This window comes from Schistocerca gregaria, chromosome 6 (genome assembly GCF_023897955.1).
Source record: "Schistocerca gregaria isolate iqSchGreg1 chromosome 6, iqSchGreg1.2, whole genome shotgun sequence".
NCBI classification, from domain to species: domain Eukaryota; kingdom Metazoa; phylum Arthropoda; class Insecta; order Orthoptera; family Acrididae; genus Schistocerca; species Schistocerca gregaria.
In genome coordinates, this window is record NC_064925.1 from 346,956,915 (window position 1) to 346,984,234 (window position 27,320).

General features: G+C 40.4%; 1 protein-coding gene and 1 non-coding gene across 3 annotated transcripts in view; one reads left to right on the top strand and one right to left on the bottom strand.

Annotated features, from left to right (window-relative positions):
* The window catches only part of LOC126279108 (long-chain fatty acid transport protein 1-like), a 322,787-nt gene that overhangs the window by 211,915 nt on the left and 83,552 nt on the right, over positions 1–27,320 (top strand). For both annotated transcript variants that reach the window (XR_007550783.1, XM_049979589.1), the window contains exons 2-3: positions 16,997–17,147; positions 18,950–19,187. Coding sequence is in view for 1 of the 2 variants with exons in the window: in XM_049979589.1 (XP_049835546.1) it covers positions 16,997–17,147; positions 18,950–19,187 (389 nt within the window). In the remaining variant the exon portion in view is untranslated. The remainder of the gene's footprint in view (positions 1–16,996; positions 17,148–18,949; positions 19,188–27,320) is intronic.
* On the bottom strand, positions 8,320–8,424 carry LOC126279761 (U6 spliceosomal RNA). Its single transcript, XR_007551212.1, has one exon. It is a non-coding gene; the product is annotated as a U6 spliceosomal RNA (small nuclear RNA).

A 27,320-nucleotide genomic window follows, 5' to 3' on the forward strand; every position in this document is an offset into this window, starting at 1 on the left:
CTAGCGCCATTCGACGGCGAACACCGCGGTTCCTGTTGTGTCCGCTGTGCCGTGCGTGTGATCACTGCTTGTACAGACCTCTCGCAGTGTCTGGAGCAAGTATGGTGGGTCTGACACACCGGTGTCAATGTGTTCTTTTTTCCATTTCCAGGAGTGTATGAGACAGGCGAAATACCCTCACACTTCAAGAAGAATATAATAATTCCAATCCCAAAGAAAGCAGGTGTTGACAGATGTGAAAATTATCGAACATCAGTTTAATAAGCCACAGCTGCAAAATACTAACGCGAATTCTTTACAGACGAATGGAAAAACTAGTAGAAACCGACCTCGGGGAAGGTCAGTTTGGATTCCTTAGAAATATTGGAACACAAGAGGCAATACTGACCTTACGACTTATCTTAGAAGAAAGATTAAGGAAAGGCAAACTTACGTTTCTACCATTTGTAGACTTTGAGAAAGCTTTTGACAATGTTGACTGGAATACTCTCTTTCAAATTCTAAACGTGGCAGGGGTAAAATACAGGGAGTGAAAGGCTATTTACAATTTGTACAGAAACCAGATGGCAGTTATAAGAGTCGATGGATATGAAAGGGAAGCAGTGGTTGGGAAGGGAGTGAGACAGGGTTGTAGCCTCTCCCCGATGTTATTCAATCTGTATATTGAGCAAGCAGTAAAGGAAACAAAAGAAAAATTCGGAGTAGGTATTTAAATCCATGGAGAAGAAATAAAAACTTTGAGGTTCGCCGATGACATTGTAATTCTATCAGAGACAGCAAAGGACTTGGAAGAGCAGTTGAACGCAATGGACAGTGTCTTGAAAGGAGGATGTCAGATGAACATCAACAAAAGCAAAACGAGGATAATGGAATGTAGTCGAATTAAGTCGGGTGATGCTGAGGGAATTAGATTAGGAAATGAGACACTTAAAAGTAGTAAAGGAGTTTTGCTATTTGGGGAACAAAATAACTGATGATGGTCGAAGTAGAGAGGATATAAAATGTAGGCTGGCAATGGCAAGTAAAGCGTTTCTGAAGAAGAGAATTTTGTTAACATTGAGTGTAGATTTAAGTGTCAGGAAGTCATTTTTGAAAGTATTTGTATGGAGTGTAGCCATGTATGGAAGTGAAACATGGACGATAAATAGTTTGGATAAGAAGCGTATAGAAGCTTTCGAAATGTGGTGCTACGAAAGAATGCTGAAGATTAGATGGGTAGATCACATAATTAATGATGAAGTATTGAATAGAATTGGGGAGAAGAGGAGTATGTGGCACAACTTGACAAAAAGAATGGACCAGTTCGCAGGACATGTTCTGAGGCATCAAGGGATCACAAATTTAGCATTCGAGGGCAGCGTGGAGGGTAAAAATCGTAGAGGGAGACCAAGAGATGAATACACTAAGCAGATTTAGAAGGATGTGGGTTGCAGTAAGTACTGGGAGATGAAGAAGCTTGCACAGGATAAGGTAGCATGGAGAGCTGCATCAAACCAGTCTCAGGACTGAAGACCACAACAACAACAACAATGCGTACTCCCAGATAATTTATGGAGTTAACTGCTTCCAGTTGCTGACCTGCTATATTGTAGCTAAATGATAAGGGATCTTTCTTTCTATGTATTCGCAGCACATTACACTTGTCTACATTGAGATTCAATTGCCATTCCCTGCACCATGCGTCAATTCGCTGCAGATTTTCCTGCATTTCAGTTCAATTTTCCAATGTTACAACCCCTCGATATACCACAGCATCATCCTCAAAAAGCCTCAGTGAACTTCCGATGTCATCCACAAGGTCATTTATGTATATTGTGAACAGCAACGGTCGTACGACACTCCCCTGCGGCACACCTGAAACCACTCTTATTTTGGAAGACTTCTCTCCATTGAGAATGACATGCTGTGTTCTGTTATCTAGGAACTCTTCAATCTAATCACACATTTGGTCTGATAGTCCATATACTCTTACTTTGTTCATTAAACGACTGTGGGGAACTGTATCGAACGCCTTGCGGAAGTCAAGAAACACGGCATGTACCTGGGAACCCGTGTCTATGGCGCTCTGAGTCTCGTGGACGAATAGCGCGAGCTGGGTTTCACACGACCGTCTTTTTCGAAACCCATGCTGATTCCTACAGAGTAGATTTCTAGTCTCCAGAAAAGTCATTATGCTCGAACATAATACGTGTTCCAAAATTCTATAACTAATCGACGTTAGGGATATAGGTCTATAGTTCTGCACATCTGTTCGACGTCCCTTCTTGAAAACTGGGATGACCTGTGCCCTTTTCCAATCCTTTGGAACGCTACGCTCTTCTAGAGACCTACGGTACACCGGGCAAGGGGTGCCGGTCCGCGGCACGAATCCGCCCGGCGAGCTAGTGTCGAGGTTCGGTGTGCCGGGAAGTCTGTGGATGGTTTTTAAGGCGGTTTTCCATCTGTCTCGGTGAATGCGTGCCGGTTCCCCTTATTCCGCCTCAGTTACAATGTCGGCGATTGCAAACACTTTCTCCACGTACGCGCACACCATAATTACTCTACCACGCAAACATAGGGGTTACACTCGTCTGGTGTGCGACGTTCCCGTGGGGGGAAGGGGGGAGGGGGGTCCACTGGGGGCCGAACCTCACAATAACCCTTGGTTCAGTGTGGGGCGGTGGTGGGGTGAGTGGACTGCTGTAGCCTGCTGTGGGATTGTGAACCACTGCGGGGACGAAGCCTCTCCGTCGGTTCCCAGTTTAATACAATACAATACAATACCCGTAGGGTCATCTGGGCAGTCAGTTGCTCAACAGTTGCACGTCTGTTCGCTCGTTCACGTCTCCGCAGCCGTCGTTCACCCCTGTCCTCTACGGCCCGTGGTGCTCCACACTTGCCTCTGCCCCAGTTGTGGATAGCGCCATTTTGCCATGCACGCGAACAGTTTTACAAACATAGCCGCTTAGGAACTGCTTCCTGCCTTGGCCCAAAAGCCAGTTATCACACCTTTTGGACGTCAGAAAAATCGCTCTGTACTGTCTTCTGCCCCCCCCCCCCCCCCCCCAAGACACGCTTTATATTCCCTCCCCTGCTAGTGCTGCCAACTGCCGTCTGCAAGTGGTTATTGGACTTTAACGTCGAAAACTGGCGCGGTGGTCACATTACTGTGATAGGACCTTGTAATACTTGTTACATCTTGCTTGTGCCGGATTACCTCCTTCTAGATTCGAGTTCAGAGCGTTTTATTTACTACTCGGCGGAAGTCCATATCTAGCGAAGCAGTCAAACAAGAGCAGAGGTTATGTCAATATTGATGCGTCTTGACAGTGTTCCAAACTTCTTTCTCAAAAAATCTTGCATAGTGTCCTCGGTAATTAGCAAATATTATGATATCTGTGCTAGACGATGAATACCTCGTTTATCGCACACTGCTGCAGTTCTAGTACTTACTCTTTCTTCCTATTGTAATTAACACAGTCGAAGGATGTTATGAAGTACTGTATGCGAGACGGCAACAGCTCTGAACAAGCTTTGCACACATGTACATGGCATGCTGATGCACGGTGGTCGTACTCGTCAGTAGACACAGGCACTGTTTATCCATCACTTCGTTGTCATTGGAAGTTAGGAGGTTTGTGCCTAAGTTTTAAAATAACTGGTTGAAGGTAGTAAACTATGTGATGGCGTAGTAAATGCCTCAACGCTCACACTGCTTGATCTACAAGTAACATAACCGAGTACTAAGGTTTAGGTTTTTTTGTGACTTTCTGAAATTCGTAGCTGGATGAGCACCTGTCAATTTTCATTTTGGTACACATTGTACATTACATTTGCGTGATCTTTGTAACCAGAGGAACCTGTCAGCTGTGTCAGATATGTTGATGAAATTTTGCATAGATGTCCTCTAGTGAAAAAAAAAAAAAAAAAAACAGTAAGCACTTCGTCTTTTAACGCAGAACTGGGTAGTTCTTGAGACAATCGATGAAGATTTCTGCGTCACTCAAGTCTTAACTAGTATAACCATTTGTAGAGTTCGCCTATTGGCTCAGTAATTAAAGTCTCGGTGTTGAGAATTTACGGACCCCGTTAAAGTCTGCATGTCAAAAGTTCTTTCGTACATAGAACATTTAGTTGCGAAGTGATCAATGCTTCGTTGTCATAAGCAGTCTAATCGTTCGATGTGAAAGAAATCCAGGTGGTTAAAACTTCATTGATGGATCAAAAGACGAATGGTGAATATTAGTATTAGGAGGTAATCTTTTCCAATGATCATAAACAGTTATCTTCTTTCCCGTCAGAGAGCCCCGCTATCTAGAGGTAGGTGCGGAAGAGGCGGGCGAGGGGTGGCAAGAGCTCTTGAATATTCTCATTCTTTCAATATTTAACGCTTAGGGCAGCTGACTTGTAGCGTTAAGAAGTTCTACTTTGCACAAGCAGCATTTTTGCCCTCTACAGCTCCCGTTAATGCCATGAAAGTTATTCCCCGATGTCTTAACAGATGTCCTATCACCTGTCCCTTCTTGTCAGTGTTTTCCACACATTCCTTTCCTCTCTGATTCTGCACAAAACCTCCTCATTCCTTACGTTATCAGTACACCTAATTTTCAACATTCGTCTGTAGCAACACATCTAAATGCTTCGATTCTCCCTGTTGCGGTTTTCCCACAGTCTGTGTTTCACTACCGTTCCATGCTGTGTTCCAAACGTACACTCTCAAAACTTTCTTCCTCAAATTAAGGCCATGTTTGATACCAGCAAACTTCTCTTGGCCAGAAATGCCAGTGCTAATCTGCTTTTGATGTCCTCCTTGGACCGTCCGTCATTGGTAGTATTTCTTAACTTCATCGGGCGATCAAAAAGTCAGTATAAATTTGAAAACTTAATAAACCACTGAATAATGTAGATAGAGGGGTAAAAATTGACACACATGCTTGAGGTGACATGGGGCTTTATTAGAACCACCCATATTTCTAGACGCGTGAGAGATCTCTTGCACGCGTCGTTTGGTGATGATCGTGTACTCAGCCGCCACTTTCGTCATGCTTGGCCTCCCAGGTCCCCATACCTCAGTTCGTGCGATTATTGGCTTTGGGGTTACCTGAAGTCGCAAGTGTATCGTGATCGACCGACATCTCTAGGGATGCTGAAAGACAACATCCGACGCCAATGCCTCACCATAACTCCGGACATGCTTTACTGTGCTGTTCACAGCATTATTCCTCGACTACAGCTATTGTTGAGGAATGATGGTGGATATATTGAGCATTTCCTGTAAAGAGCATCATCTTTGCTTTGTCTTACTTTGTTATGCTAATTATTGCTATTCTGATCAGATGAAGCGCCATCTGTCGGACATTTTTTGAACTTTAGTATTTTTTGGTTCTAATAAAATCCCATGTCATTCCAAGCATGTGCGTCAATTTGCACCTCTCTATCTACATTATTCCGTGATTTATTCAGTTTTCAAATTTATACTGACTTTTTGATCACCCGGTACTTCGTGACCATCAGTCCTCATGTTAAGTTTCTCGCTATTGTCATTTCTGCTATTTCTCATTACTTTCGTCCTTTCTTCGATCTACTTTCAGTCCATATTCAGTAGTCATTGGAGTATTCATTCCATTCAGTAGATCCTGCAATTCTTCTTCACTTTCATTCACGTTGGCAATGGCATCAGCGAACTTTATCATTGATATCCTGTAACCTTGAATTTTAAATTCCACTTCTGAACCTTTCTTTTATTTCCGTCATTGCTTCTTCGGTGTATAGATTGAACAATGAGGGCGAAAGACTGCAGCTCTGTCTTACACCCTTTTAGTTCGAGCACTTCGTTCTTAGTCTTCCACTCTTATTATTTCCTCTTGGCTCTTGTACACGTTAAATATTAACCTTCTCTCCCTATATCCTACACATATTTTCCTCCTTGCACCAATTGACGTATGGAACGTTTTTTCGAAGTCGACAAATCCTATGAATGTGTCTTGATTTTCCTATTGTCTTGCTTCCATTATCAACTGTAACGAGAGAACTGACTCTCTGGTACCCTCGCCTTTCCTAAAGTCAAACTGATCGTCATCTTCTACATCCTAACTTTTCTTTTCCATTCTTCTGTATATTATTCTTGTTAGCAACTTGGATTCATGATATGTTAAGCGCATTGCGAAATAATTCTCACACTTGTCATCTCTTGTAGTATTCGGAACAGTGTGGATGATATTTCTCCGAAAGAGAGAGGGTATATCGCCAGATTCATAAATTCTAAACACCAATGAGAATAGTCGTTTGATGCCACTTCCCCCAATGATTTTAGAAATTATAATCAAATGGTATCTAACTCCTCTGCCTTATTTGATCTTAAGTCTCCCAAAGGTATTCTGATTTTAACACTGGATCCCTTTTCTCTCCTATATCGACTCCTTTTTCTTCTATCACGTTATCGGACAAGTCTTCCTCCCCGTGGAGACCTTCAGTGTATTTTTTCCACCTATCGGCTCTTTCCTCAGCATTTAACAGTGATATTTCCTTTAGATTCCTTGAATGACCACCCGTGCTTTTAATGGCACCGAGTGTTGTTTTGACTTTTCTATATGGTGAGTCAGTTCTTCCGACAGTCATTCTTTTCGATTTCTTCAATTTTTCATGCAGCCATGTCGTCAATACTCATCTGCACTTCTTATTTATTTCATTCCTCAGAGACTTGCGTTTTTGTATTCCTGAATTTTCCTAATCATTTTTGTACTTCCCTTTGTCATGGATCCACTGAAGTATTTCTTCTGTTATCCATAGTTTCTTCGCATTTACCTTTTTTGTACCTATATTTTTCTTTCCAAATTCTGTGATTGGCCTTTTTAGAGATGTCCATTCCTTTTCAACTGTACTGAGATATTCCTTATTGCAGTATCTGTAGTCTTGCAGATCTTAAAGCGTATCTCTTGATTCCGTAGTACTTTCGTATCCCAGTTCGTAGCGTATTGATTCTTCCTGACTACACTCTTAAACTTTAGCCTACTCTTCATCACTACTACATATTGATATTTGAAACTGGGTACGCCTTACAATCCACTACCTGATTTCGGAATCTCTATCTGACCATAATGTAATCTAACTGGAATCTTCCCATATCTCTCGGCCGTTTCCCAGTATACCACCTCAAATTGTTCAAATGGCTTTAAGCACTGTGGGACTTAACATCTGAGGTCATCAGTCCCCTAGAACTTAGAAGTACTTAAACCTAACTAACCTAAGGACATCACTCACATCCATGCCCGAGACAGGATTCGATCCTGCGACCGTAGCAGTCGCGCGGTTCCGGACTGAAGCGCCTAGAACCGCTCGGCAGCGTGACTGGCTACACCACTTCCTCTTGTGATTCTCGAACAGAGTATTCGCTGTTGTTAGCTGAAATGTATCGCAGAACTCAACTAGTCTTTCTCCTCTCATTCCTAATACCAAGCCCATATTCTCCTGTAACCCTTTCTTCTACACCTTCCCCTGCAAATGCGTTCCAGTCCTCCATGACTATTCCATTCCCATATCCCTTTACGTACTGCGTTACCCGTTCAGTATCCTCATATACTCTCTTCATTTCTCCATCTTCGACTTGTGACATCAGCATGTGTATCCAAACTATCGTTGTCGGGGTTGGTTTGCTATCGATTCTAATGAAAACAATCCTGTCACTAAACTGTTTACTGTAACGCAATCTCTGCCCAAACCTTTCTATTCATAACGAATTCTACTCCCGTTATTTAATGCTGCTACTGATATTACGACATAATCATCTGGCCACAAACCGTTGTCTTATTTCCATTTCATTTCACCGATCCCCATTACATCTAGATTGAGCCTTTGCATTACGCTTTTCAGAGTTTCTAGTTCCATTACCACGTTCAAGCTTCTGACATTCCACGCCCCGACTCGTAGACGTTATCCTTTTTGGTTATTCAATCTTTTTCTCATGATCACATTGCACTTGGCAGTCCACTCCCGGAGATCCGACTGGGTGATTGTTCTGGAATCTTTTGCCAATGGACAGATCATCATGACACTTTTCAGTTACAAGCCACATGCCCTGTGGATGCACATTATGTGTGTTTAATGCAGTTAGTTTCCATTGCCTTATGGATCCTCACGCCGTTGAATATTGCTTGCTTTCGCCCTTAGGATCAGTTTCTCACCCCAAGGGCAAGAGAACCTTGAACATCTGTGTGTTCCTCCACCCTCTTTGACATGACCGTTGGCGGAATGAGGGTGACTTCTTACGCCGTGCGTTTTCGACCACCTTTGGTGATGCTTTTATCCAAAATTTAAGCGGTGGTGGGGTTCGAACCCGGGACCAAGGATGTTTTGTTTACTAATCAAATATGCTACCCTCCTTTCGCAGCGGCCACACTAACCTTCTCTCTATCGTTCCAATTTTAATATATGTTCCGCCGAAGCAAGTGCGCCTCTAGACCGTCGGTGCTGACGTTCGTCGTGCATCTCACATTTATTTATGCGGCAGTTTCACGCATTGTTGCTTGTCTGTTATCAGTGACAACTCTAAGCTAACGCCACTGCTGACGGTCGGTAAGTGAAGGCCGTCGGCTACCGCGTTGCGTGGTGAGAGGTAATGCCATGAAACGTGGTATTTTAGCACACCCTTGACGCTGTGGATCTCCGAGTATTGAATTCCCTAATGATTACCGAAATGGAATGTCCCATTTGTCTAGCTCCAACTACCATTTCCTGTTGAAAAAGTCTTAACAGACTTTGACAATTCCCGCCGTGCAGCCATAACAAATCGTAAAGCATGTATCACTTGAGTACAAATGACAGATTCGCCAATGCACTGCCCTTTTGTACCTTATGTACAAGATACTACTGCATTCAGTATATGCGCATATCGCTATCCCAAGACACGTCATTGTGTTCCACTGTTTATTTCTGTAGGGGTCGATGGGTTGTGGCCCGTACGAAACAGGATGTCGAAGTATGGAGCATGGTGGTGAGGGCCTGTCGGGTACCGTGGGTGCTAATGAGACAGCATCAGCAAATTACACATTTATACCACAGCAGCGAGAAGGGCTGCAAACACAGCAGGCGGAGTCGATTACGCTGACGCGCACAGCTCGGCAGTCTTCAATACTTTGCCCTGGAGCTGTCACGACAGCTGACGCCCTGTAGGGTAGCCAGCCAATCCGGCGGTAGACGGCGCGCGACATCCCGACTAAGCACACTCGTGGACTTCGTAGGGAGTGCCCCAGTAATCTCCCGGCAGCTCTGCGAGGGACAGCGATAGTAGTTCAGAGTTATGGCATTGCCTCTCCACCAGAGCAAGGCCATGGACACCAGTGTCTGTTCACGGGGTGTGTGTCGTAAGCAGCAGCAGCTAGCGTGCCTCCCAAGTACAGTGAAGGTGAGGTAGAAGGCACCACGCCTTTAAGTCAGCAGATGAGAGGTTGGCAGTTCTCAGTGGCGAAGTCCAGTAGACTGGCTGCAGTCTCGGAGGCAGTAGTCATCTGGCGAACAGAATTCAGTGCGTCACAGGACCTGTCTCGATGCTGGCTCACTACAAATGGGAGACAGAAGGGCTTGGGAACCCAACATTTATAGTTATCTGTCAGACGCAACGATGTTGTGTATTGGCCAGGATAACAAAATTTTGCCTCGTTTTCTATGTTCGTCAGCAGCCTTCACTGCACCTCGGTGTCTTAACTGTGACTTTCAGCTTGGCGCGTTTTCGCAATATCAGTGGGCTGAAAGCCATTCTTATGTAAGATGTGTGTGTCGTTACTGAGCCTTACAGTGCTGTCAGAATGACGTGTTCCTTCCACAGTGAGATTATCTTGCTGAACTGGCGATTCAGACATCTGGCTGAAGCGATGTGCTGCAGTGATGTCACTTGTGTGGCACGATATTGCAGTAGTGGCACTCCTACCTTTTTGTCTTTCCGATTTCGACCCTGTGCTCGAGCCTGCCTTAGCTTGGCTCGGCGCTGGCCGAGGGAATCTTTGAATATTTTTATTTTCACCAAGTATATCTTCTTGCGGGACATCACTAATTACATTTTTATCCCAGTCACCTTACATTCACGTTGCATGCTTTCAAGCTTGTTTTATATTTTATCCTCTTTACTTTTGATATAGCGTTCTACACTAAATGGTAACACGTAAAAACTTATGTGGCAACTGTGATGCAAATTAACACTTCTTGTGTAATGCCTTTGTAACTGAATTGTGTAGGTACAGCCTTCAAGCGCATTTTAAATTTTTTACCGTTTTCAACTTTTATCTTACACTATCAAATGTCCCAACGATTTGCTGTTGCTAAATATGTATGGAAATTGAATATATATGTTCTAATCTCCTTCTCCACCCTCTCTCTGTCCATATTCTCCTTCCCCTCTCTTTGGAAATATCCTCCTCTCCCCCCTCACTCTCCATCTCCTTCTTCTTCCCCTCTCCATGTCTATTTCCCCCACCACCTTTCTGTCCATCCCCTGTTGCCCCCTCTCTGTGACTTTGCGCCTTGTTGCAAACTAAAACTTGATTGGGAACTGAAGTTGCTTAAAATAAATGGGTAAATCGATTGGAACAACTGGTGTGTGTGGTATGAGAGAGACCTCTGCAACGGATGGAATTTTGAGGATAGTAAATTCAGTGACAGTATATTTCGCATAGTTTTAATCTGTCAACGGCTGGGTTTGCAAAGTTTTGGACGATTCAGATTCCTGACTTGGTGTCCTTCAGTGCTGACGTTAGACTGGTGTACAAACTGTAGCTAAACTTTCGCTCCCTGTGTTATATACCCTGCTACCTTCAGAATTTCAGAGTGTATTCCAGTCTGATTTGTCAAAAGTTTTTTAAAAACGTGTGAGGGGCGTTCAGTAAGTAATGCAACACTTTTTTTTCTCAGCCAATTTCGGCTGAAAAAAATACTGAATATTTTTAGGACATCGTAGGATATTCCCGCTTCAGACCCTGTAGTTTCATGAAGTTCCGCTATATGGCAGCGCTATACTTAGCCTTCAAAATGGTGTCTGCAACACAGGTGCGTTCCAAACGGAGAGCTGTCATTGAGCTCCTTTTGACAGAAAACCAGAGCATCACAGATATTCAAAGGCGCTTGCAGAATGTTTACAGAGACCTTGTACTGAAAAAGGAGGGTGAGTTATTGGGCGATGTGTCTGTTATTATTACAACAAGGTCGTGCGAGCCTGTCCAGTCTCCCATGTGCTGGTCTCTGCACAGAGCTGTGATGCCTGCAATGTTGAAACTTGCTGCAATGTTGAAACGTGTGGATTCTTTCATTCGAGGTGATAGACACATCACAATCAAACACCCCACAGCTCAACTGGACATCTCTGTTGGTGGTGCTGACGCACCCATCCACCATTTGGGGTACTCAAAGGTGTGTGCCCAATGGGTTCATTGCCACCTAACGAAAGACCATAAAGAGCAACAAAGGACCATCTGTGCGGAATTGTGTGCACATTACGAAGCTGATCGTGACAATTACAGATGATGAACGATAGGTTCTTCCTTCGAATCAAAAACAAAACGGCAATCTCGGGAGGTGCCACACCACCTCTCCTCAGAAAAAGTCCAAAGCTGCACCGTCAGGTAGTAAAGTCATGGCGATGGTCTACTGGGACTTTGAAGGCTTATTCTGTTTGATGTCCTTTCTCATGTTGCAATGATCGACTCTGAAGTGTAATGTTCTACGCTCAGGAAACTGAAGAAGTGGATTTAGTGTGCTTGTCACCACAAAAATGCAAACAAACTTCTCCTTCTCCATGACAATGCGAGGCCTCACACAAGTCTGTCCTCACAAAACGCCATTGGACTGTTCTTCCTCATCCATTCTACACTTTCCGACTTTCCTCTGTTTGGCCCAATGAAGGATGTACCCCATAGGAATCAGTTGTGGATGATGTGGAGTTTATTGATGCAACAAGACATTGACTCCAACGTCAACCAGAGTGGTACCAAGTGGGTGTACAGGCCTTCTCGGTAAGGTAGCCACAAGGCCGTCTCATTGATTGCAAATTGTGTTGGAAAATAATCTTTTGCAGCCATAAGAGTGGGGAATAATAGGGAGTTTTGGCATCCTGAATAAAACCAACCTGCTTTGAGAAAAAAAGTGTTACATTGCGTGTTGATTATCCCCCATACAAATGTTTTATATGTGGTTTTGTTTTTCTTTAACCTACATAGCCAGTATTGCCTTGTGGCTTCCTACATGTCTCCAGAACCAAAACTGATCTTACTTGAGGTCAACTTCTTGACATTATTGCTAAACACTTTTACGATGTGACATGCCCAAGATGTTCACCACATATCATGTAATTTGGTAGTATTAGGTTATTTCTCTATGATATAAGAGTATTGATGCATTTATTCATCACACCAACCAAAAATTTTCTTTTGATGTGAAAACATCTGTTCACTCATCAGTCAAAATTTCTTGTGAAAAACTAACGCCAGATTTGGTTTGCATATAAATAGGAGACTAATAATGTGTAAATGAAGGTTGAGCTTGCAGCTGACACCTAAATCATGTCTGCAGTACATGTTTGTCACACGATATTTGCAATGCCTGTGACGTGGCCGTTCAAGTGAATAGGCCTGGTCCATGAACATTTTTGACACAAATGAACTTGTCCTTTGGCAGCCCTTCCCCCCCCCCCCACCCCCCCCCCACCCCTCTCACATACACTTCCACGTGTGTAGTTTTTGCTACTAACGATAAAATAAATGTCATGTGACTAGGGCCTCCTGTCGGGTAGATGGTTCACAGGTACAAGTCTTTTGATTCAACCCCACTTCAGCGACTTGATTGTCGATGGGGATGAAATGATGATGATTAGGACAACACAACTCCCAGTCCCTGAGTGGAGAAAATCTCTGATCCAGCTGGGAACCAAACCCAGGCCCATAGGATTGATATTCTGTCACGCTGACTACTCAGCTACCTCGGATGGACACTACTGATGATGATAACAATGTATACAATCTTCCACTTGGATGTCAATGGCACCTCTCACAGCTTGGCACCCCAAGCGACCTCTACTAATTGCTTTATGTCTTGTATCGAACTCTTACAGTTGTGGTGCCTCTGGTACCCTTTCCAGCTTGGCACCCCAATTGAGGACTTGTGTCACTTGAGCCTCTGGTCCTGCCATTGTATTCACATGCACATGATTGTTATGAATTAGCTTTGCATAAAGTTATAAATTACTGTAATATGGAAACGCATTTATCTGGGACACTGATTAGGATGTCATTGTGAAGAACTTGCAGAGCACTAGTAAAACCCAGATTGGGACAAAAAAAATATTTGTCAGAATATAAATGGAAATTAGTATTAAATTGAACATTACAAAATAACAAAAGGTATCATAAATATACTTGGAATTATAGAAAATGCAAATCAGAGGAAAGCTCACATTGAAAGCAATTCCGAAAGCCAAAGAAGTCCAATGCCAAACTAATTCAAGAGCTATGGCAGTGCAAAAAGGAAATGGAAAAATAATGGTGCAAATAATTATGTAGCTAGTCCATTGGGCATACAGCAGCTAGCAACAGCCCAAACTTGTGATTTATCTATTCTGTAACAATTATACTACTCTGGGTAACCATTGTATAAAGAGGATAAATTACAAATTAATACAAAATGATTGTTATGACTTTATCTCTACATTCTCATGAAAAATATATGTCTAGATCTGAACTGCATGCACAACTTTTTCCCCTTGTACAACTGCTAGGACCCTTTTAAGTCCAATAGTGATGGAATTCTGTTTGTCATAAGATTCATCATATTCTCAAGATAGGAATATTACCCTGTCTGTAATAGATATCCTCCTTATTTTAAAGAGACTTTGTAAGAATTGTCTCATTGTTAACAAATTTTGATGCAGGAGGATTGAATATTGTCTTATTAATATTAACTGTGTGCAGACCCACCACAAAAAGCACTATCTGGTGAAAACTTATCAGGTGTTGTCAATACATAGCCTTTCCTGCAGTACTCTTGATGGGTTTGCGTCCAGATCTTACAGTCTTACTGGAACAGCAAGATTATCAACGAGTGTTCGCACCTGAAGGTGACAACCAAGATGGACCACTAAAATATTAGGAAGAGTGTATGATCTGGCTGCAAGCTTATCACTTACTGATTGTCTGATGTTTCATTATAAGAGACAAACATGCATTTTTACGTTAATCGTCTTTTTATTTTCTGTCTAAGCTTAAAATCTGTGAAATCACAGTTTTTCCCTTAATGACCAGTGGCTATAGGTTGTGTTTGCCATAATGTAAAACAGACCCATTTCAATGTCAACTCTATCCTTACTTCCATGAATTCCACACAGCTTGCTGTTGGGAAATCTCTCTTTATTTCCAGCAACTTCATACTAATAACTTCTCAAATAATAGGGAAAGTTTACATTGTACTGTACACTGTACTGTCTACACCCTGCTACTTTAATTCATGAAACCTTCTTTGCAAAGGTTCCCTGGAAGTTTTGATTGTACAATCTTATCTATCACCAGCTATGAACAGACCCTTGTAACGCTGAATTTTATTTATATAGCACATTTTTTTGTGGCTTCCACTTCATTAATGAACTTTAGTCATTGTTGTGAACCATGAACTCATAGAATCATGTATGTCAACCATGCAATCAAGATCTTTAGCACAATGTAAAAATTCAAATTTATGCGACCACAAAAAATATCTAGCCTACTAATAATTTAGATTACCAATCAGTTGAATACAGCATATAATACAAAATCAAACAGGTCAGTCAGGAGAACAACTAGAGGATACTAAACGGGCTTTTTCAATGCAATATGCATCATATACAAATAAGCATTTCAGCTGTCATGCCAAATTTTATACTCCTGATTGAAAAGTTTTGAAGGGAGATTGGTCGAAAAACAACTGAAGATGATAAATATGAATATGACAGTTGATAGCAGTGCGGACATATTCTCTATTGTCACAGTGAGAGTAGTTGCACTTTTGCCCTGTGAATTCTATAAGATTTGCTCTGTACATAGTTTATGCCAATAAAATTAACTACAAAAAAGGGTTTGCTTTGCAAAAGTTAATGTAGGGCTCTGATATGAATAATGTGAGTTTGTTCCAATATCTGAGTGGAGCTTCAACAGTGATGAAAAGAAAACAACCAAAATTTCAGACAGTTTTCTTTTTTCTCCAAATTTTTCCAAAACTAAGTGTTAAATTGGTAAAGCAGAAGCTACCAAAGATGTAGAGCATTAAGTTCTACATCAACTAACTACCATAAATTTTCTGTTTGATTAAATTTCCCCATAGAGAAACTACATCAGAAAATGGTAACTTTCACTCTTTTCAAAGCACAAAATGGGAAATATAGCCCTATACCTGAGTTACATAAATATGTTATTGTCATCTCTTGTGCCACCTTGGTAACAGGCATGCAATAATTGCGCCTATAAAATTTAAGTCCTTAATCACTAAAAAACTCTGTTAAACATTGACATCAAATAGTTGATTCTTCTACATGATTCTGAAATATGAATATGATATTGCCCCTCCTTGCAGTTGTTGCGTCACTTTACAACTGCATTCCTCCATTTGACTTTGTGTCGATAACTCTGTTCTCACCTGACAAGAAATCCTGTTCTTCCTGTTGCCACAATTCTCAGATTTACATTATATCTAACATCAACTTATCCATTTCTCTTTGCAGGTTGTCTAATGTACCTACATGATAAAGAGATCTAACATTCCACACTCCAACATGCAGAACACCAGATTTGTTTTCTCTGATGACAACACCCTCCTGAGTTGTCCCTGCCTTGAAGTTCAAATGGGGGTCTATATCACCTCTGAAGTATTTTAGCAAGGGGGATACCATCATCATTATACCTTCTGAAACATTATGTTACTCTGAACCCTCACAGATACTGCTCCAATATTGTTGCACCTATGGTAAAGTTATCTATATAATTGAAAAACACAAGCAGCCCCACCATGGCAAGTCCACGTTTCATGGTAAGGGGGGCTCACACATCAGAACATAGTAACACTTAATCACTCACTTGGTCAATATCTCTTATGAACACACCCCTTTCTCATTTGATACATGACAAGGAGTCGTGACCTCCTGTTAAATCAAAACAATTCTGCTGTTCCTTGTAACATAAATCAGAAGATGTCTTTTATAATTCTATCCTACAACTGACACAACATCCAATATACATGTCAGAATGCCTATTGCAAACACTACCTCCTGAGGTGAGTGGAGAGATATACAAAAATAGCCTGTTGCCTGTCATACATATCATCTTAATGAAGAGATCTGCATACAAACATTACTGCCTGGAGGTGGCTGGTGAGATGTACACAAATAAATGGTCACCTATCATACATATCACCTTTATGGAGGGTTCTGCATGCATCAGTTGATGTTATCACCCATTCTATGACTGCAGTAATTACAGGCCTTATCTGGGGTCAGATCATGATCAACAGCATATGTCATAAATGCATGTCATAGCTCTTAGTCATTTTTGGATGATCCAGGATGCCTACCTGTTAAGTACTCTTTTTAAAGCATATTAGTAAAAGACACACACTCAATTACTGGACTGAGTTTGATATGTCTCTGTGATCCCCAGTGGCTCACTCATAGTTAAGTGAGAGTGGATTAGATACCCAAGCTGTTCTCTCCCACCATCACAGTTGTTCTCTCTCCCCATCACAGCATCAACTACCATCCTACTCACAAACATTAAAATGTTGGCTAAGCACTGATTGTACAATCAATCATTATTGTGTAGAGCATGCAGTTTTGAATGACATTACCATGGTTTAAATTTCTTTGCAATGTACAGCACTGATCTTGACTTATGCACTCTCTGTTGAAGTCAAGTACTGTCACGTGTTTTCTCATTTTCTACAACACAGTCAGAATGAAATTTAGCCAATAGAAATAACATGATTTGCAGAATTCAGCTAATGAGTTTTCTTTGTTTACTAGGATATTGAAGAGATACATAGTTGTCATCACTAGATTGTGGTGGTGGGAAAAGAAGAAACAGACTGTTCCAAAGATTTTTGTGCAGGTGGCAAGGACATATCCAAACAAAGTTGCCTTCCGGTTTGAGAAGAAGCTGTGGACATTTTCCCAGGTATTATTACAATGTTATGTTGACATAGTTACTACTTCGGCATGCAAATCATATACTACCTTCACTTCGGTATTTGTATTTCTAATTGTCACTTGTATGTAATGACATAGAACAGTATGTCCGAACCTGGGGCTAATTATCTTGTGAAGGGTAAAACGTAATTTTCTGACAGGTAAAAACAAAGGAGTTCAATTGTATAATGCCCACGCAACTGAATTATCTTTAAAAGATCATTACTATTACACTATTTCATAAAACTGTAAAACTGATTACATAAATTACTGAAAAGAAGATACTTTTTGAAATACAAGCGATGATTTGTGCCATGCATTTATGAAAGTGAAATTGAGACGTGTACATGTAGTACATCATGTATGAAAAAGCCTGCTCCAAGTTGTAGGTAGTTCCTGCAATAAATCAGGAACTGCAGCATTATTTAATGATCTTTCCTTCATGGGGGACCACAGTCATGTAGAATTTTTTGAAAGAAATTTTCGCTATTTGACTGTTAATTGTTTGTTTATTTTATATGATCATGATTTTGACTCTGTAGCCATTCTCAGGTGCATGTTGAAATATTTAGGTCTGACGGGTCGAAGATGACATGTCACAGACATGTCAGTCATACTTTAATATTTCCATATGCACTTGAGAATGGTTATGAAGCCAAAATGATGATTGTGTAAGTTAAACGCTTCATTATTTGTTTCATAATGGATAAATGGGCTAATTTAGAGCCCAACACTACAGTAACTATGTAATAGCTACTACATTGCTGTAGGACCTCTACCATATTATTATTATTATTATTATTATTATTATTATTATTACTACTACTGTTATTGTTAGTGGCAGTGATCATGCAAAAAGCATTAGCAGACTGAGGTCTTCAGTTTCTATCAATTCAGAAGTAAGGGATTGAGCAATCAATTGACACCAGAAATGTAACTCATCTATTTAAAAAAAAGTGTTAAAGATAAGAAATACTGATAGTCTCATTAGTTTGTGGCTAAATAAAACACCTACATATCATTTACTCTTCATCATTTTAAAAATAAGAGTGGCCAAAGAATATCATTTTTCATTCTAAATTTTCGTTAGGTGCTAATAATGATGATAGTAGGGGGGGTGGGGGGCGGGACGTCAGGCGTAGTACCTAATATCTGATTACACTCAGGGGCAGTGGTGGATACAGAAAAACATCAAGGAGGGGGCACTAAAGATATCTTGAGCTATTTCTATTTTTACCTTAATAAAAAATAATCAAGTCCACTCAAAGTTTAAGAAAGTTTTATTTAAACTGATTATACACTGTTACAAGACAATGCCATTTTATGATATAAAAAAGTTACAATTGTGGTTTTCTTCCTTAAAAGATGAATTCTGTGTGACTATTCTTCCTGGCAAATTGGTTAATTACATCATCAGTAGGACAATCAATGTCAGGGTGAGTTCTCAACAGAGCTAAGGCATTAAGTCGATTCTCCTACATTGTCAAACTCGAAGGTTCTCTGTACAAGAAAACAGTAGAATATTCACGACTTTCCTCAAACAAATGCCAGACAGAATAACATATCGAGATCACCAGAATGGTCGCTACTTTTCTCGAAGGTATGTTTTAGCTATCTATGTGCCAGACAGAAATGTATAAAATATGATGACACGGATGTACATGCTACATAGAAAAGTACTATAACTCGTTACAGTCGAGTGAATGTTGGGAAACCTTGACACAGAAGGAAGTTCATTTTTGAAAATGTATATATTGTGTTACAACATATTTAATAATTATCACTTTTCAGGTGGATGAATATTCAAACAAAGTTGCAAATTACTTTAGAAGTCAAGGATTTAAAAGGAATGACACAATAGCTCTTATGATGGACTCACGACCAGAATTTGTGTTTATATGGCTGGGTCTAGCAAAGATCGGTGTAGTAACAGCACTCATAAATTCTAATTTACGGAAAGGTCCGCTGATCCACTGTATTAATGCAGCCAGTAGCTCTGGTCTCATCTATGGCTCTGAGCTAGCAGAAGGTAAGCTGTGCAGTTTTGATGTACAAAGTTAATATTATCACTTGTAACTGTCAATGAAAGTGAAATAGAACGCTGTGTGTCCAGAACTGTTGAATGTAGTAATAATTTGTTACAGGTAATAATAAGTCATTTGATAATAAGTTCAAGAATTTTCATAATTGTTTTGATTACAAGTATTTGACATCACTATCCTGGCCTATCAGTCGCTATCGTTATGTGCTCTTTGCTTTTCATTCTAACAAAAGTAGTCCCCATTAAGCAGCACCATGACCTTGTGAAAGTATGCTGATGACCAAGCTGTTTAGTACCCAACAATTTTAAATCCATCCATTCATCCATTCACAATGTATACAGCAAGTGTACATGTAGTATAGGATACAAGGAAAACATCACTTGTATAAGTGATATGGTTTTATTCCAACTGAAGCTCAAATGATCCCTGTAAATACAGCAGCACTGGTAAATATACTGTAATTGGCACAAGTGGCAAATTTTGTACAATACTAGGGCATGTTATTGTCATGTTAGTACCAAAATTCTGTTATTGTTGCTATTAGTAGGCAGGTATTAAAATAAGTTTAAGACTTTGTTGTCATATTAAATAAAGTGCTTATATGGTGAAACCTTGATGTTTCAACAATAAAGATTTGAAAAGCTGAGAAGTGGATGTTTCAACAATAAAGATTTGAAAAGCTGAGAAGTGGCCAGTACAGCTGCAAGTCAAAGAAAAGGAAAGAATATACTGAAATATGGTCTGTGTAGAGAGTAATGGGAAACAACAAAGAAAAAGAAATAAGGAGGAAATTATGGAGAGAATACAGCAAATGAAAAGACAGAAGATTTGAACATGATTCAAAAGGAAAAAAATGTACTAAAGCAAAACAGTGACATCAAGAAATAGTGAAGGGAAGGGGTGGTTTGGAGGAGGAAGAATTTGGTGGTAAAGTTGGTGTTAGGAGTATAGCTACTGTGTTACTGAGTATTATTTGTTACAGGGCAGCCCATTTGTCTGTGTCCCTTCACTAACCATTTCTTGGGCAACCTTAAACCCATGCTTCTTTCATGCCCACTCTACACATATCCATTTACTGCACCTATCCCTTTACACAAATATCCCTCAAGTAAGGAGGCAACCCATGCTTCTTTCATGCCCACTCTACACATATCCATTTACTACACCTATCCCTTTACACAAATATCCCTCATGTAAGGAGGGCTACTGACAACTTTCTCGACCAGAGCCCACCCAAAATGAAACCTATGATGATCTTTCTCCTCACATTAATAAATATCAGATTTGGCGGAAACTATTCCCCCATTGAGGGATGCACAAAGAAATGATAAAGTATAAAACCATGGGAACAAGCTGACCCCACACTTCTGACAAAATTTACAAGAATCAGTTACAGAGAGAATGCATTGAGTCCTCTGACTTTGTCCTTTTTTTTTAAAAAAAAAAAAAAAACATAAACAGTATTGTCACCATTCTGATCTACAAGTAGGCTGAATTGTAGAATTTCTATGTGAAATCTTACAAGATGATTGAGCTGCTGAACCAAAATTCTCATTAACTAGGAAATTCCTGGACACCTGCCACAGTCCATTTATTAGGCTTGCTCAGGTATCTGAAACTGTACATGAATGAACCAGTATGTTCCTTTCTACCAAGATTGGCACCAAGATTGATCTTTAGAGTTAAATTGAACACATTCTCTGCAGTCCATAAGACATTCTAAACGGTACTAGTTCCATCTCATCAGAGGAACTTCAGAATTTATGCCCGCTAAACACAAATTAGCAAAAATTAAACTGGTAATAGGGACACAACACACGTCAAGAGGTGGAATCTGTTTCTAAATGTAAAAGAAAACAGGAGGTACCCCCTTGTTATAGCACAACCACTTCTAACTCCAATTTTATGGGTTGTCCAGTTCTGGCTGCAGAGTTGCATGTGTGGATAGCTGTGATAAGATTTCTCCAGTTCTCTGGCAAGTGCTGACTCAGGAATTCCTGCTGAAGGGAAACACTATTTATTACTTGAGTGACCACTGCTGAATTACCTTAGAAGTGATTCACATACCCCTTCCCCCCAGTTTCAAAGCAGGCTCAGGCCCATTGGGAAAATTTGTTCCTCCAAATTTCAGGCTGTTGCTGAACATGTGAATTACTAAAATAAATAGGGTACTGCCATGCTTATAATTTTGCTTCTGCGTGATGTATGATGAGTGGTAGACCCAGAATGTTCCTTCATTTTCGTTAAACCCTGTGATCAACCCATTGGGTTCGTGTGTAATGGACTGGGAGATTCTGTAGGTGGATGGCTTTCTGTTGGTGGTGGACATGTGCCACATAAGCCAAGGCCATGACTATGACTCAAGTTTGAAATTCCCATTACCATTGATTGGTGCTGGTATCAACTGCCATATTGCTGGATATGTTCGAACATCTATTCTTTGCTAAAACTCCCATCATCTGCAGCTAACAGTTTGTTGAAGGAACGAAATATGGTGGGGGTTGAGGGTAGCATTCAGAGAGGTTAGCTTCTTTGCTGGCAGTGTTTTGAAAAAATTGCCAAGTAGATATGGCAGAGGATAAGTTTGGTTAAGAGCCATAGTCCCATTGTTGTTGCTAGTAGACAAAATTTTAGTCTTAGGATGTCAGATTGAGTCCTGTTTGGCAGTATCCCACTGTTCAATAATTTCGATCATTCTATTTCCATTGAAGGCCCCTGTTCTTAGCAGGTGGTGGAAGGTACAACTCGGTCATACACTGAGTGCATTTAGTGAGGATTCTGAAAATATGGTGTGAGGGTGCAAAGACGGAAATTAATAATTCGGGAGTTTGTATAACATCTGACCCCACAATAGCTGATGTAATTGAGAAATTGTGGCTACTCCGTAGGCAATCAAATTTAAGTTATATTACTCTGGTTAGTCTGAGTATTGAGTTCATTGCATTTGGATTTATTCTTAGAGTGCTCCTGGGGCATTGTGAATGGCAGATTAAGACCATCTTATGATGAAACAAGTAGCCGTAGAGTCAACAGCACCATGCATTGCAATGTGGAGCCCCTCCATGATGGAGTTCCGTAGCAATGATCAACATTGACCTAAGAGTGTTTAATGAAGTAGAGGCAGATTCTGCCAAAAACTTTGGAACATTTCAATTATACGTGTATTACTAACAAGTTGTAATTTGAGTTGTGAATTTAAGTCTGTTTGTAATCAGACAAAGGCCTGATGAGGAGCTACTTGATTGAGAAGTGGCAACATCAGTCAGAAAAACTGACAACGGCTGGGAGAAGGGTGTGCTGACCACATGCCCCTCCATATCTGCACCCAGTAACACGTAAGGGCTGAGGATGACATGGCAGCTGGTCGGCACTGTTGGGCCTTTTTTTGAACAGTTCTTCATGGTGAAAAGTGATTTTCAGGAAGAACTTATGGAAAAAGTGGGGAGTTCTATCAGCTGAAGGTAAAAGTGTGCGTCAGGATAGCAGAACTCTTGAATGCGTAGGTTACAAGGATGACCCCTGAGCATCAGCCCGTGTCTGTTCCCCTGAGAAATAGCTTCATTTGCTTATCCCTGTGATAGTTTGGACGTCCATATAGGGGAGTACTGTAGTCTGCTCCTTCTGCCAGTGGCACACCTCTTCCACTTTCTTCGATACAAGTCTTATTATGTGAAGATGTAAAAATTTATCCCAAGTCCCCTGTTTCATTGGTTAAGTGTTTACTACTTAGTACTTCTATCTGCTGTTACTGTCTGCTTCTCCAGTTACTTTCTCTCTTATCTACATTGGCCTATCTCTTAATCTTAATGTATGTAAATGAGAGTGGCTTGCTCACTTTTTCCTGCCGCTTTTACTTTCTTATTCCCCTGCCCCTCACATAATGGTAGTAAAGTGTCCAACACAATTTTAAAGGATCAGATATGCCCAATGTGGACAACTGTTGTACAAGTAGGGAGCTGCAGCTTCACTTTTACCAGCAACACCATATTGATCCCTTGTTACAGACCCTGGTAATGGGCATAAATCATCTTTAGCTTTTCTCTGCAGAGTGTAATAGCTTGTTAGCATCACTAATTGCCCTACACAATAATTGGGAAAGTTGGCATTCCAGTGTCTCATTTGCTCCTGCTACTCTAATTCTTATGTGTTCACATTTTACTCTTGGTACCACACTGTTTGTAATGTTTTTGAAAAATCCTGCACATATGCATCATCTCCCCCCCCCCCCCCCCCCCCTCTCCACAAATTCTGGGTTTTGCAATCTGCAATAGTGATGGGCATCTTCTTTCCATTCATTATTTCCTTACTCATGTGCTTTTTGAACTGCACGTTGCCACTGCATAAGGTAATAGTGTGTCCCAGTCCTTATGTCGACTTTTGACACACTGGCTCAACATCTTCCTTGTCATATTGTTGAATCCATTTGCTTGGAGGTATAAAGCACTTATTTGTAATTTATAAATTCATAAAAAATGACAAAGATACTGTGATAGTTTTGACATGAAGTTATTACTTCAGTCCATAATCAAAGTTTAGTCTCCAGTGTACAGAACTTCAATAAACAGTTGTCAACCATGGTTTGTGCCATTGTGTGGGTTTGTTGATTTCTATGAAGCATGAAAAGTGATCTATTGTTGTTAACACATAAAATCCCCTTTCAGCATCTGCCAAAAAGGACCTAAGATGACCAACCTTACTATCTCAGAATTTCTGGCTTCTGTTTAAATAATACAAGAGTTTTGTTTGTTTACATAACACTGTGTCATGGAAAATGAACTTTGGTTGTGTTGCAAAAAACTTGCAGACCACATCACCTGCTTTTGTCCTGTGCCATTCTGTGACGTGGAACCTCCTCATTGTCACATACAATGTTTGACTGAGGCCTCTGCCATTTTTTTGTGACTCGTGAGGTTGATGAATCACCTCAGAATCAAAATCACTGCATTTTGCCACTCAGCAAATTAATTGACTGGATGAGTCTTTTAATCCTAATAACTATCACAACACTGCATGATCTGTCATAACTTAGAATTTTCTCCTATACATATAACATATACAGTGTGCTATGCTGTACACAAGAATCAAACATAATTTTTTTCCATTATAGAGTAGTTATTTTCTGCTCTATTCAATTTTCATAAGGCATAAGTGACCAGATGTTCTACCCCATCCACTTGATGGCTTAATACACAACCATGCACATGACTGCTCGTATCATGGAACACCACAAATTCTTCTCATAATTTGGGAAAAATAATATCAGTACAGTGTGTAACAATTTATTTAACCAATTGAACACACCCTCACACTCCACTGACAGGTGATATTTCACCCATTTCTTCAATAGATAAATAAGCAGCCATCCCACTTCTGCAAATTTTGGAACAAATATCTAGTAATAATTTGCCAGGCACTAGAAATAACACAACTATTCTTCCATACATGCTGCTAGAAAAGCCTGTATGGCTTTTACAGTCCTGGAGACTGTCTGGACTACCTTGTGACTAATTACATGAGCTAAATGCTGTGTATCTTCCAGTGTGAAGTGACAATTTCCTGAACTGAATGTTAGCTGTGCCATGCAGAACAAATTTAACACTTCTCATAGCCATAATTCATTCTCCTCCATGCACTTTGCAAGGGCGATTACATCATCTAAGTACACCATATATTGTCTATGTTTCAGTCTCCATCATACCCTGTCTAAGAGGTGCTGGATGGACAGTGGCAGGTGCATTTTTAATCCAAACAGCATAAGGGGATACTCATTATGTCTTATCAGGATCATAAATGCTGTCTTTAGTGATCCTCTGGTGTTAATATACATCTAGTTGGTAATAACCATTATCCATAACCATATGCTTGTTACAGTACTGACAGTCACATCAAAAATTCTATTCCTTTATTCCATTTGCATTTTTTCAGGACACTGCCACTCCCCAGGGACTGGTACTTTCTTCAGTAATACTGTCTTGTAACTGTTGGTTAATCAATTTTTCCCTCACTGGTTGCACATGATGTGGCACTGATAGGGCTTGTGATACACAGGCAATTCATTCCCAGTGGAGATTCTGTGCTATGTCACTGGCAAAGACCTGTGAATATAAATAACCAGATCCTCATATTACAACAATGACTGCTCCGTCACCATCTTCTCTGTTTCTTCCGAATGTGCTACCTTCTCCCGTAATGCAGCTATACTGGTTGCTTGCATGAGCTTATGGTATGAATTTGCTCTAACTAAATCATCTCTTGTAAATCTCCAAATTGGTAACTGTCAATTCCTTGGAAGGTTCCATGTCCACCAGTCGCAAAATTATCTATCCCCATAAGCACTACCTGCTCACTGTGTAACTTCTGTATGCATTCAACACTCTTTGAGTTCCAAACGCAATGCTTTATTTAATTGCTCATTATTTTATAGCAGTTCCACTACATACAATATGTTTGTCAGCTTATTTGTTCCTGTATTCATGCACACTAGTTTTCCTAATCTTGTGGTATGTTATCACACAAATTGATCATTAGTGGCTGTGCATGTAGTCTAAGTATTTCTTTTTTTGTGCCAGGTATGTATCTTGTGACCGTTTGGTACTGTCAGTAGTTTCCCCCACATGTAATGATGTCCTATAGAGTTCTACCATCCACTGATCAATATCATTTCTGGTATGATGTTCAAGCAAGACACCTTACCCTAAGACTGGTCCGTAAACATTGCCCATATGAGGCAAATCTTCAGTGAAAGCTCAGGAATTTTATGCCTCAACCCAAAAACTCAACACCTCTGATCCGAGTCAAGACACATCACTTTCACCCACTCCACTTAATGTACATTTTGTTGGGCTCAACCTGCTGTTGTCAATGGATTATAGTCTTTCCACATATTCCTGTGAGCCCATGTCCAACAAAAATTCATGCTTCCTTACATCTGCTAAACTCAGTTGTGCTACTGTACACATTTTAGCTGTTATTATATTTACTGGGAGTGCTACATGGTGGCTCCGGAACCACTATTGTTTGTTATTATTCTCATCCTGTGTCAATGTACCACATCCCCTCATAGACTTTTTGTCTGCAGTCCCATTCTGGATGTGTCACTCGTCCACATTTCTTACACTGCAGTTCATAGAATTCCTGCCATATTAAGCCCGTTCATCCACATCTGTAACATCTAACTCCCACAGTGAAAATCCCTTCTTATCCCAAACTCAAGTCACCACATCTCTCTCTTCTATTGTGGACACAGTTGCTATAGCTTCAGCTATGTTCTTGGGCAACTAAGCCCATACCTTCCATGACACATCATTCAGCAATCCCCACAAAAAATGAAGTCTTTACCCTCTGTTCTGCCTCTTGCAGAATGGATACTGTCAGTACTACCATTCTCTGTCAACAGCAAATGGTATAAAAGACATGATATAATCCATGCTGTATAACCTAACTACACTATACTGAGTTGATTTAGCTCTTTCATTTATTTATAGGCAAGAAATCCCAATTTAAATAATTACTCATAAACTAGAGCATTGAGTTGCTTTACTATGCATGATTGTGTGGTGGTATGCTCCTGTGATCTGGAACCAACTCTGTCAACAAACTCTTGGGGTACCGTCTGTTTAATGTGTAGTCATATCCATGAGATAATGGTAATATTTTGTATGAACAAACTAAGAGGCGAACTGAAATGTTAAATTCAGGATCCAGAATTTACAGATGCACTGATACTGATTAACTAACCACACACTTGTACAACAGTCACTTTCAAACAGTAGTTTGTTTTGATGAGATATTTACTAGCCAGTATTAGCATGAATAGCATCTAAATGTTGATGAGGATTAGAAGGTTCCAAGTCACCAGAAAACATGTGACAGAAGTTATTATAATACTGAAATATATATAAGTTAAATGCTGCAACTTAGTCACTGGATACATTTACCTGCTGTTCCCTTGCTATTCCTTAATTTCCTTTCACTTCTGTCAGTTTTAATTCACAATTTCTAATTATCAGCTACACATCTTCAGTAATAAAACACAGTCGTTCACTGTATGTACCTGTATTGGTTCCTTTCATTTTCACTCATCACTTTTCAAAAGTAATTTATAACACTAATTAGTATTG